A 13,453-nucleotide genomic window follows, 5' to 3' on the forward strand; every position below is an offset into this window, starting at 1 on the left:
ACCGCGCACTAGCATCCTCCAGCATTGCTGCCATATACATACAGGGAATGCTCTCACCAATCTGAGAAGTACACAGCCCACAGCCTGTAAACCCTTGAAAAGTGCTTTCCCAAGGACCACTGCTCCCTACCTCCAGGACTGGCTCATTGCCACTCTATTGATGGTTACGCTCGCTGCTCCCCAAAACTTGCTGACCCTCTTGCCGCAAGTTGGATGCCTGCCCTCATGTCTCCCCCAGTCCCTTCCACTACCTCACAAAAGACCTTGACATCAGCCTGGCCGAGGATGGCACCAAAGGCAGGTCTGTCTCTGCTTGGTCCAGCCCACAGTCCAATGTACACGCAACTGCTCACACTCCCAATTCTCTTCTCCATCCCACTGAGGAGGACATGGGAGGGAAGGAAGGAAGGAGCGAGAGACCAAGCAAGGCTTCAGTACCCTGATATTACACCACAACGCTCACATGGCTGTGTCCTGGACTCCAGCATGGTCCAGCCCTCACCCTGGCTATCAGCTCCCTCCTTGACCCCATAACTTCCTGACCATGCTCAGCTAATCCACGAACACCCAATACTCTATGTGCCAAGTGCACCCTGCTCTGAGTCCTTCCTCGTAGAGGAGATGCTCCAGTGCCCTCATCATCTCTGCAGCTCTACACTGCACTTACAGGGGGGAAATACTCTCCCCTGCACCTCGTGGGCACCAATGACTCCTCCCAGCTCGCTCTCACATGTCTCTAGCGCCAGGCTTGCCGATGCCCTTCACCTACAGCCAAACGCATGCACAGCCCCCACCTCCACCCCAAGACACCGAGCGCTCTCCAGGGCACAACACAGCCCATGAGAGTGCACATCCAGGAAGGCCACAGGGAGGGTCTTGGCATCACCGTGCCTTCAATGGGCTCCCTGGGCGCACGATGGGTCCACCGCTTCCCCATCACCAACACACCCTTGCACTCCCAGAGTGCACACAAGGGTGGCCTCTATCTCACGTGGGATGCAGTTGCCTGCCACGGCACAATTTGCCCAGACACTGCCAAAATCCATGCTGGCACAGATGCTCTGCTCACTGCATTACCACTCAATCCTGCTGCCTGACCCTATCCTGTCAGGCCAGAGCCCTGCCAGCCACCGTAGGCTCGTGATAGCCCCTCAGCTTGCCACAATGTCACACAGACACCACACAGCCACACGCCACCTTCCGAAGGACAGCTCTCCGCTCCTCAAACACCTTCCTGCCCTCACCGAAACGACCGCCCAGGCACCACGCACACCGCACGCCAACGTCTACAGCGTGACACAACCACTGCCGACGCTTCTGCCATCACAACACCCCCAACACACATCGCACCACGCACGTGCTCACCTGTCCTGGGCCCTGGCCTCAGCCCTGCTCTCCAGCGATGCTGTGGCTCGCCGGGAGCCTCCTCTCTCCCCGCTGCCCTGGCTACGCAAAAATAAAACAGCGGCCAGTGCTGCACTGCCACGTGTCCTCACACACCCGTGAGCCCGAGCGCTGTGCCCGCCACTGACCACCACCGAGCTGTGCAGGCCTGCTCAGGCCTCTGTAGATCATCGTTCGATGCATCCTCTCGCTGGTTGAGGGTTGTGCCTTTTAGCAATAATCAATGTAGCCAGCTCTGCTTCATCTCTCCATCGCCGGCCCCATGTCCACCTTGCCTCCTCCTCCTCTTCTTCCTCCTCTCCTCCTCCTCTCCATACCTTGCTGCAAACAAACCAGGGCACCTACCGTACAGGATGATGCTGGCATTGGTGTTGCCCAGCTTGTTGGTGGCCACGCACGTGTAGTTGCCGTAGTCCTTCTCCGAGACGTTGAAGAAGGTCAGCGTCGACAGGCGGCCCTTGCTCTCGATCCGCACGCCCTCCAGCCCGTTCGCTAACCTGCGGGGACACAGGGACGACATCGCTCAGAGCATTGCAATGGATCTCGCCCCTTCCCTTCCCACTGACCGACACCTCGCAGCACCCACATGCTCCCCCACCCAACCACCCACATCCCTCCTGGATGAGCCATTTGCACTGCACTGCTCCCCAAAAATGCCCCACGTTCTCCATCCCATAACCCATCTCCTGTCACAAACCTCTGCAAACCACCTCACTGGGGAGAAACAACCCCGGGACCCCCTCAGTCCCGAGCTGAGTGCTCCGACCCACCTAAACACCTCCATGCCAGCTTTTCTCCACGCAAGGCCCAAAGCCAGCCCTGAGGCTGGCACAATCACCCCCCACCTCACCACAGCACTGCACGCCCTGACCTGGTGTCCTCCTTGAACCACTGAAACTCCGCCACGGGGACGGCCGAGGCCTCGCACTGCAGGATGCCCTTCTGGCCCACCGAGGCGCCCGTGTTCTTGGCGTTGGAGATGTACGGCGGATCTGCGGAGACACCGCGCCATGTCAGGCCGGGCCCCGCAGCGTCCCACCCCGCCACGGTTCCCCCAAATCCCCGGCACTCACAGTTGACGGTGACTTTGACTTTCCGCACGTCCGGGACGGCCACGTCGTTGACGGCGCTGCACTCGTACTCCCCGGACTGCTCCCGCGTGATGCCCGTGATCTCCAGGTACTCGTCCTCGCTCACAAAGCCCTGCCCTGGGGGACATCCCAAGCACATGGCACCGTCACCCTACGCCCATCAAACTCCAAACAGCGCATAACCCCCATCCCTCTTCTCACACTGGGACACAACCCAAGGGTCAGCACCTCTACCCTCCCCGAGGGATGCCAGCAAACCACGGATGACCTTCACGCCACCTCAATTCCCCTCTGTGGGGACATCTGTCCATCCTGCACGGCCCAGCGTGGTCTCACCTTTCCCGGAGAGGTGCCGCCACGTGACGGTGGGCTCCGGCCTCCCGAACGCCAGGCACATGAGGGTGACGCTGCTGCCCTCGTTCACTGTGATGTCCGACGAGATGTTGACGATCTGGGGGGGAACTGCGGGACACAAAGAAAGGAAGGCCACCATCACCACACCAGCTCACCAGACCACGACCACAGGACCCTCCCCATCACCCTGTCTGCCCACCAGCCCCACATCTCCAACCACAGACCGAGGCAGGGGCCAGAAACATCCGCTACCCTCCCCCAGTCCTTGCCTGAGACCCCAATAACCAGCGTCTCGTTATGGCCTGCAATGAGGCTCATATTTTAGCATATTTATTAAAGCTGTTTAAATTACTGAGCGTCTGCTCCATTCCGTCCCGGCCACAGTGATTTATATTACTCTATCCCCAGATACTCTGTCTAATAAATAACTTGGCAATCTCCGCACCCATAAATACATTCCCAGCCCTGGCAAAAAAAGCAATTAAAGCCCGCTCGACGACGTTTCCCGGCGTTCTGGGCCACGGGGCAGGAGAACGTGACCCCCCAAAACCATCGACGCCCCAGGGAGCTAACAAGCCTGTACAAAACAACCTGCCCAAAATAAAATACTGCTCCTACGGTGCCAAACAGGACAACCTCGAGCGAGCCTTTGGAGAAAACAGGTTTTCCCGCACCCGCTCTTTCCTTGGCACGGAAGAGGCGGCGCAGGCTCTGCGGCCCGATGGGCTCCGCCAGGCAGTAAATTTCCCGGCAACTTGACACGTTAATATAGAAGTACAGTCTGTTATAGCAGAGGGAGATTGTCTGAGTCCTTCAGGGGAAAGCGGCAATCCAAAAAATGAAAAGCATGCACCGGAGACTGCGGGAAAATGTAGTTAACGCTTGGAGCGGAGCCGGCAGAGCCCCGTCAAGCCCTGCCACAGGAACAGCCCTTCCTCGCGCAAAGACATGAGGTTATCCTCTGTTGCCAGCATCCTTGCACCTCTCCCCTGCACTAACAGCCCCTCCACAGCTAACATGTAAAAACAGCAGTGTCCTTTCCACAGCTGGGCATTTCCACAAGCAAGCATGCAAAGGCGTCCCTCACCACAAGCACTTTTGGATGCTGAGACCCTAGGATGCCCCTGCTCCTGGCAGCAGCCCGTCTCGCCCTTGCATGCTCTTACCTACAAAACCCATGGAGCAGGACAGGAGCGATGGTGTCCCATGCAGGGTGCCAGGAAAATCCTGGCCATCGCTGTCCCTGCCATGTGTCCTGGCATTTCTCTGGGATGACCCCCCTGCTTTCTGCCTCACTCTACCCGAGGAGCTATGCAAGACACAGATTACAGGGGGAAAAAAACAACCCAAAACTCGACCATTGTGTAGACATTATCTGCTTCTCACAGCTGTACTATGCATACACGTTCCTGGTACACACTAATGCCTGCAGGTGAGCCCAAATACTCAGAGATTACTCCCTCAAGAGGCCCCATATACTGGGAGCTCCTCTCCCTCCCTGCAGCACCGCATCATGACAAGGGTGACTAAAGGGACACGGAGCAGAGCCCGGATTGTGCCGTCCACCCCACTATTTTAGTTCCTGACTGCACCAGCACCCCAGCTGCTGGGGTCTTTGTGCCCTCCCTGAGTGTTCGTGGTGTCGTTCAGCTCTGCATCCCAACTAAAAGCTAAAAAAAACTACATACAACAGGAAAAAAGTACATCCAAGGAAGCTGATACATGTGCCACAGCAGATACAAGACCCACTGCATAGGAGGCAAATTCAGCTACGCATGCAGGGAGCAAGCTGTGGTTTGCCAGGGCACAAAAAATACCACTACCTTTAACCAAATGGCCCCAATGCTCATGTTTGGCAAAACCTCAGTAAGTGCCACCATGTCCTGCTCCTGCCCGCCCTGATCCGATCAGAAATGCCCCCAAAAACCGTCTGGGATGTGCGGCACAGGGACTCCCATATGCAGAGCACGGGGACCCCACCGGACAGCTCGATACCCACCACTATGGCGATCGTTGCCTACAACGTTACTGCAACTTGGAGAAGGACATCGGAGTCCCTTGATTACATTTCTATAGATCCCGCCCGCCAAGCTGCCGAGGACGGCATCTCAAGGGCACGCTGGCTTCACCTCATGGGGACATAAACCCATGGGAGGAGCAAGTGGGAGCTGGGGATCACACAGATGGTGGCAGACAGGACATGGAGCCAGTCCGAGCAGCTCCTGTTAGCCCGCACACACAGTCATACAATAACAAAGGAATAACATGAAAGGTCAGAAAGCAATAGGGTGACACGCAGTCCCTATCCTCCTTTATTCCCAAAGACCACAACTACAAGCAAACGGCATCCAGAATAAACCCGGAGAAAGCGAGGAGCGGCACAGTCTCGCCGGAGCGGCCCCATGGAGGATTTCATCGACCCTGTGTAATATTAATCACGGCTAAGTTAATGCATAATGTTTGGTAGGGCAAAAAATACATTTGTGCTGTAATTTCTTGTTTGTTCGGGAAGCCGGCGAGAGAAATTGAATGTGAAAGCGATGCCACTAAATTCAATAACAATAAGCCCGTGATTTATCTCCTTCCTTTACCGCTTGAGACCCGAATCGCCCGACTGATGCTCTCAGTCGGGCCCGGGAGGGTGCAGGATCCCAACACCGTTTGTGGGGACCATGGGACGCCCTCCCTCCCAAACTGGGGGCTGCAAATAGCCCTGCCCTGCAATGCTACGTGCCCTGCTCAGGATATCGCTCATGAGCACGGCCGAGCAATCCCTGGGACTGTCCTAAACGCCACCAGCTCAGGTTTCAAGTGAGGAGGGACAGCCACTGTCTCCCCCAAAGAGGTGCGGGTCAGGCCCGTGCCGGTGGGGACGCCTCTTCCCTGCTGAGCCGTGCGGGACCAGACATCCCGCCGGTGACGGCTGCGTGACCGCTGACTGCACGTGACGCTGACACACACGACCACGCGCAGGCTGACTCATCTCCCGCCGCTCCCCGCTGCAGGCGCTCACGGCACCGGCCTATTTTTGGCTGCTGAATCGTTACTGCCGCACGCCTCGGAGCTGAGAGTCTGCACGAGCGCCACCGCTGACACAGGCAACCGATGTCCCTCCTCTACTTCCTTAGCTCCTGATCTATTAAGAGAGACCTCTTCCCACACCCTCTGACAAGGTGACACGATAGATGGATACCTAGGGGGTCTTCAAACCTCCAGACGGTGGCCACTTGCTCACCTCTCCTCCCTGGCACCCCCGGTTCCCTGCAGCCCCACGCGCCTCCGGCTCTGCGGGAGCTTCCCCGCCGCAGGCAGCACGGAGCTGTCAGAGGTGTCACCGTGCAAGGGCTCATTAACACAGAGAAAGTCAGCATAAAGGAGGCAAATATGCCAAAAGCTGACTTTTTGCCCGTGCTTTCCATCTCCTGTCTGCTGAAGGCACCACCACGCAAGATCTTCCCAGGAACAGCTCCTGTCTGTGCCCGATGCCCTCATTGAAGAGATGCGGGCACGCTCTGGTCAGGGAGCCTCTAACATCAGAGAGAAATGGATGTCTTTGGCCATCCTAGCTTGACCACCACCAAATTATCTTTGATTTTGGGGTGCGGCTGATGGCCACAAAGCTGAGCAGGGTAACCCCAGGGGATCAACCACTAATGAGACATCTCATAAATGAAACAGCGATAGCGAGTGCCCCGTGCAAGGCGGCGTCTCCCGACCGCTCACCGCGCACCCTTCTCCTCCAGGTTTTCGCGCTGTAGACAGGAAAAGTAATAAAACCAAAACTCAGAGTGTTATACCTACTGTGTAACCACCTGTCAGTAAATTTATGAACAATTAGGAAGCGAGAGTGCTTCCCAGGGAGCTATTTGTGCGCCCGCTAAACCATTCTTTCTGCTCAAAATATAACGGGGGAAACAACAACTCCTCCTTCTCACCCATTTTCGCTTTTTGCAGTAATTAATCGGCTGCTGCCGCACCTTCCTTCGATCGGTCCCGGTCCTGACGGCTCTGTGCCCAACAGCTCCTTTCTGCCAATTTTGAGAAGCCTTGAGAATGGGAGCTCATAATGAGTGGCCCATAATGGGATAGGCAGGGAGTGGATGCTTTCCTTTGGACACTGTGTGTCACCCGAAAAGACAGACATGTACTCCGAGCCCTGAGAACCTCCATCACCATTCATACAAAGCCACGATCCAAAATCCATGTGAAATCTTGCCACGTAAAGCAACGGGAACCTCTGCCAACATTTTGCACCACTCGTTTCGCATCACATTTACTGCACATCATCTCTTTTCCTATCATCTTATTTCTTAGGTAGAAAAACCAACACCCAAACCTGACCAGTAAGGGGTCAGCATCCCCAGTACTCCCAATTCAGGAGGTGAGTCTGCTCTGGAGGTTGCAGCCTGCATCGCTGCCTCTCGCCTTTCCCTTCTCCAAACTGAGCTGTATCTGCACCACACACACCTTACACCAAACTCTCCAGCATCCAAATGATAAGCACTTGATATATCAACACTTTCTATGCTTTCTTGTAGAATCTGCAGTGTTGGGAAAGCCCAGAGCATCGTCTGTGCTGGGGAAGAAGAGCCTGATGGGGCCAGCATGGGGCAGGAGTTTTGCTCTTTCAGAGACTCTGAGAGCTCCAGGAGAGCATCCTGATGTGGTTCTATAAAACTGACCACAAGTTTGCTACTGCAAACCAAGGCCATGGTCCTTCAAAACCCACCCTGGAAAAACCTAGATGGAAAAATGGATCGTGCCGACCAGAAACTAACAGTAACGATGCTGACAGAGGCTCTAATGAAAAGTCTATGGTGAGCAGGATTAATGCAGTACAGGGGAGGGTTCTCTAAATAAATCAGAAACAGAGGGCATCTGAGGAATACCAAAACCTACTGTTATGGAGCAACGGTTCAACATTCACCACTGGACAGGGTGCCGTGCCATGTGCGGATCCCAAAGCTACACCACGCTATGGTGGGCTTCGCAGGGGGTTGTACCTAAAAGCATCCATCCTGTTGTCACAAGGTGGTCCCAAAAAAAAAAACGGGAAATGGGAGACAAAAAAACCCACACCTCTGGCTTCCTGCCACCCTTGTTAACAGCTGCTGCAATGAGCCAGTCCAAGAGACGTATTAATAACCACGCTACGAGACGCGTTTGCTGTTGACTGCGGCTCCCTGGCAGATTTATCGCTGGGTTGCGAGGAGGGAAGGCTGGGCCCCGCAGTAGCACAATTAAAACCCGATTGAATGCGGGGACAAAGAATCAATACTCTGGCCGGCCAACTTTTAGTTGTGCAAAATACAAATATAAATTAATGGACCTGAATTCGCGTGGCTGCTAACTGGTTGTTCCTGCCAGCTGGCACGGGCAAGGCGTGTTGTTGGGGCACGCGTGGCCATCCTCCTGCCACCTCCTCAATGAAGGAGGGCCCCAAACCTCCCTTTTGAGTCCCTATTTCATCCAAAACATGGCTTTGCTCCTTCCCTGCAAGGTTATTTGCTCTCGTAGACAACTGGCTCTCACCCAGCACGCGAGCACCAAAACCACCGGCCCTCAGCTGCACCAATGGTGCCATGGGGGCCACGCCACTCAGACTAAGCCATCATAAAGCACATTTTAGCCACCAAGGGACTGCACTGGAGCTGGATTTGGGGCAGAATACTGAAGGATTTGCTTCTCTGGCCGCCACCATCAAGGGGACAGCAAGGCGGCATCTACAGATGCACTGTGTCAGCAAACCTACTTAGGGAAAACATGTTTCAGTTTGCCGAGGCAGCTCACCTGATGGTTTTGGTGTTCCCATGCTGGTTAAGAGCCAGTACCAATTCAACGGGACTCGCTCACAGCAGAGGGAAACTTTTCCGCTGCCGCTTCGCCTCATTTCATGAGGTGCAAAGCGCTCGGGTACTTTGCCGGTGTTGACCGGATGGATTAGCACGATTAGAGAGCAGACAGGATAAACAGATTAAACTTCACAGATGGACGGCTCGCACGCAACTCAAAAAGGGGGAGAGGGAGAGGCTGTGCTGAAGGGAACGGAGAGGATGCTCCCAGCACTCCTCTGCTTCCTTCTTCCCGAACCAAGCGCTGTCGGACCCCCGACATCAGGTGTAAAACCACTCAGATGGGTGGCCACAACCAGACCCTGCCTCCTCCAAATGAGAGGGATACATAAATACGAACATATCCATGTCGGGGGCTTCTCAGAGACGTGTCGAGGCCGAGAAATTTTTCAGATTTGCTCATTGCAAAATCAATACCCATCAGCTGTTTGAAATTAGAGGGAAGATTAGGTCCTGGTTTTATACGCGCTTTATTGTATTCTGAGAGCTTTCTACTCAGCCAGATAAATCTTCTTTAAGAGGATTAGGAAACTTTCATTATCTTTATCTAACCTGAACTAACAGTTACTCTGAAAAATTAATCTACAGACTGGACAAAAGCTGGTAGCCGGTGCAAAACTGTGAGGATCCGGGGTCCTATGGATGGCTCCGATCCGCTGGCACCTGGATCCCCCCCATCACAAAAACCTTGGGAACGCCACCCCACAACCCAACAGCATCCACTATGCCAACACATTTGCCTAGGAAGCCCTGTGCCAAAAGCCCTTCTCAGTCCCACAGCCACTCAGACCCGCATGAAAAGCGATGGACATTGGTCCAATCCCTACATCTGCATCACCAAAAGGACCTTTTAAACCCTTCCCAAGTCCCCCACATCCATCCACATCAACAGGGCACTGCAGCAACAGCCCGAGGCGCGTTAGGACCTACCTTGCACGATGAGATGGACGCGCGAAGTCTTGGGGTGATTGTCTGTCTGCACCGAGCAGGTGTAGGGGCCCTCATCGTACACATCCACGTTGTGGATCTTGATGCTGTACTGGGTCTTGGTGTTGGAGAGGATGACCACGCGGTTGTCTATAGACCACTTGTCATTGCCGGCGTACAGGATGGTGCTGCGGTTCAACCACGCCACCCGCGTCACCCTGTCATCCACGGTACACCTGCAAAGAAAAACAGGGGCCGGTCACAACTGCGGGGCGGCACACACAGCAAGAACCCCGACTCCCCGAAGTGTCTTTTATACAGAGCTGAGGAGCCGCAGAGCAAAACCCCGTTACATATGACCTCCGCAAGCGGCGACTTCCCACACCGCCCCCCTCTGCTGATCCCCCTCGCCACGCACGGACAATTTCGGATGAAGCTGTAAAATTTGCTGACAGTTCGGCGCGTTGGCGCAGCCCTCGAGCCATCCCCGGGGGTGATATACGCCCCCGCTGCCGGGGGACAGGGGCCGTGGCACACACAGAGAGAAACAGCCGGAGACGGCGTGCGAGGAAGAGAAGGGAACATTAGGATAAGCAGCTGTAAATCCTACAAGTGCCTTAGAAACACAACGCGGTCGTTGCCGTTATTTATTTCCTCTCCGCTCCGAGACGCGTGGGGGCTCGGCGGCTCCGGTCCGTGGTGCTGACTTACGCTTGGCAAAGAGCAGAGCGGTGGAAGAGGAGGAGGAGGGGGAGAGGGAATTAAAATGTTGCCGGAAAACACGGCTTTTCCATTCCCTTTGATAGATTTTCCTCCATCTATTTACTTCTGGCCTCCTCTGCCGCTGCCGCAGCGCCCGCAGCAAAACCGACAAGCCTTTGGCTAAATTAAGAGCGTGGCATTTCTCAGGAGCTTTGTCTTTCGCACCCGAGGACTGCGGTATGGGAGCTTTCTCTCGGTGTGAAAACAAGACAGGAAAGCAAACCTAGGCACTGGCTTGTGTGGCTGAGATCTTAGGGAAAAGGGACCTGCAGTGAATCAAGTAACTCATGCGAGTCTCCTTCCACATGGCTTTAAATTCAAAGACACGCTGGCAGGCTGTCCCTGTCCCCATCCCTGCCACGGTGCCTCTACTGCACAGGCTTAGAGGGTGTTTATATGTCTCCCTTGCTGGGACCACCGAGCGTCACCTCGATCGAGATTATTAATCGGGCGGAGGGAAGGGGCGATGCCTGGCATGTTTGAGGGGACCCCGGGCGCTCGGTTCACGGGAACGAGCTGTATTTCCTCCCGCAAAACAAGTCATTTGTCCCTTGCAGGAGCCGTACGTCTGCGCCAGGCGCATGACGTACGGACACCGGGAAGGACGGACGGTCCTCGCCTCGGTTCTGCCGGACGGAGGCGGCCTCGTGCCGGTGAATGGCATCGTCCTTGTCGGGAAGCCGAGCTCTCCCTTCCTTCAAATTAACTGGGGGAGAGCTAAGCACAGTCGAGTTAAGTTTGGCCCTGGGGGATTCCAGTCTAGTGGACTATTACTGCTGTCTCACTTCATTATAATGAATAATAAAGAGATACTTACACACGGCTTCTGTAAATTATTCATTGCGTGCACCGAAAAATCAGGGCAGCAATATGTAAAACAGACAACTTGCATGTCTGCACTCATCTAAATATCCAGACTACAGCCCTGCGAGGAACTCTTGGGTCCCCTCATTAGGGGCAAAGCACAAGGACTGGGGTTTGAAGTGACGGCAATGAAGAGCTCGTGTCATCACATAGCAGGAGTGCTTCACGGGGAGATTTGGGTGGGGGGCCAGGACCCCCAGGGCTCACTCATTCTGCATTGACAGCTCCCATCTATGGCTCAGAGCCACCTCTGCATGAATGCACAGGGATGCTCGTACCATGTGAGGTACCACACCATTGAGGAAGGGCAAGGACAGCATCACCCTCCCTTCCCCACAGCACATGGAGACCAGTACCACTTTCGAACCCACTCAGAGCAAATGGGTAGGAACAACTTGGAGATTACTCCTTCTACCAAACTCATGCCAAGAGCAAGGAGGCCAAGGCTCCCTCTCCCCATCCCTCCAGCTCATTCTTCAGTTGCTGCCACTCAACAGCCAATTTGGGACCACATTCCTTCGCATCCTGCTCCTCTCCACCAGAGCCAGGGCTATCCCATGCGGCTGAAGGCAAATCTTGATGGACACCCCAGTGCAAGGAGCTCCCCGTCAGCATCGTTACTCGGTGATCTCCATTAGCGGATGAGCCGCCAGCGCTTCCCTCGCCTGCCGAGCCGTCTTTGCTACCTATTTCCAATTGACCAGGATTATGATAATGTCTCCGGTAAGCAAACAGGTAAAGAGACTTCTGCAAAGTGTTTAGATAAAGCAGACAAGCTCTGACAAAGCTGGATAATAAAGCGGGCCAGGAGGTTTTTCCCTTGAAGGGATCTAATTAAGAACAAAGACAAACCCCCATTAACAGGCTCCTGAAGGCACCATATCCATCTCCAGAAGAAAAAGTCCAGAAGGGAGAAAAGACAATAAAGCGCCTGTCAGAAGGGAGGAAAATAACCCCATCCTGCCTCCACAATTCACCTGGAGCAAACCCATCAGCAGGGGGGAACATCTCAGGACCAATATCATCAGACCAAACCCCATGCAGTCCTTCTTCATGCAATGCGACCCATCCCACCCGCTCCTCCATCTCTGCATCCCACTTAGACCCTCGCCGCCTTCAAGCAGAGACTTTTCCCCATCTCAGCCCTTTGGCTGCCTCCCACCACGACCACTTTCAGTCAAAGAGGCTTGTCAAGGAGCTTCAGATATTGAGCATCCCCCCAATGCTCGCACGCGGCCTCTCAGGCGATGAACCTGAACGTGGCGCCGCGACAAGATGCATGAGGGAGGGAGCTGGGGGTGGCGGCGCTGTGCCACTTTCCCTCTAATTGCCCCTATTCCTCATCCTTAAATGCTAATTTTGAAGTTCACCAAGGAATTATTTCACTTAGTGTCAGCAATACGGATAACTCCGCTGATGCGCTCCTTGTGTTTGGCGACACGTGCCGACCGTCCCCCTCCTCTTGGACCTATTAGGAGAGACCCCCGCGTCGCTCCCACCACAGGCTCCTGCCCGGCCCCATCAATGATGCTGACAGTGCTTCTCCTAAACGTAAAGCAAATGTTACATACCCCAATCTATGGCTGCAAAATATCTCAAGGAATGGGATGCGTGGGACCCCAAAGCCCTGATGCGCATCCTGAGTGGTCTGGGTGACTGGTTCGCACCTGCAGAGCTGGGTTCAAAGTCTCAGAGGAGTTGCTCGTCTTTGGCTCGACCCCAAACCTGCCCGCTTCCTCATGCAAACCAACAACTTTTAAATATTTCCATGGCCCTTCACCTCCAAAGCGCACTTCTCTCCCGTAGGCACCGCGTCTCGTCACGATGACAAATGGAGATGCCGAACCCGGTCACCAACTCGCTGCCTGACCCAGTTTTCCACAGCTAAAATAGCTCGCCCGGATCGGGAGCAAAGCCCTTCGATGGCGACAGGGTGCTGCTTCCCACCAAAATTCCTCATCACAGGGGCAATGAGAACAGCCAGGCACCCTCGTCTTTGAGAAAACATTGTTAATTACGTTTGTGGGGGACTCCTAATGGGATTTCTTCCGGTCCTTGCCCCAGCTACGCAGCAAACAGGCCCCGAACGCCTTTTATTCCAGGCGGCTGGAGCAAAGGCAGAGGAGATTTATTTGTAATCATCGGCAATAAACACGCTTCCTCAGAAGTAAACACAAAAGAACAGAACCTGGCGGGGCT

At 54.7% G+C, this 13,453-nt stretch overlaps 1 protein-coding gene across 1 annotated transcript; it reads right to left on the reverse strand.

Moving 5' to 3' along the window:
- Nucleotides 1–1,749: 1,749 nt before the first annotated feature.
- On the reverse strand, nucleotides 1,750–12,546 carry LOC104541773 (opioid-binding protein/cell adhesion molecule homolog; the record flags this gene model as incomplete). The annotated part of the gene is made up of 6 exons (XM_010185908.1): nucleotides 1,750–1,901; nucleotides 2,276–2,396; nucleotides 2,478–2,612; nucleotides 2,832–2,957; nucleotides 9,632–9,864; nucleotides 12,508–12,546. Coding segments are annotated over 6 exons (806 nt in total), but the record flags the coding sequence as incomplete, so codon positions are not given.
- Between the last annotated feature and the right edge of the window lie 907 nt (nucleotides 12,547–13,453).

Source organism: Mesitornis unicolor, unplaced genomic scaffold (genome assembly GCF_000695765.1).
Source record: "Mesitornis unicolor isolate BGI_N332 unplaced genomic scaffold, ASM69576v1 scaffold13256, whole genome shotgun sequence".
In the NCBI taxonomy this organism is placed as follows: Eukaryota; Metazoa; Chordata; class Aves; order Mesitornithiformes; family Mesitornithidae; genus Mesitornis; species Mesitornis unicolor.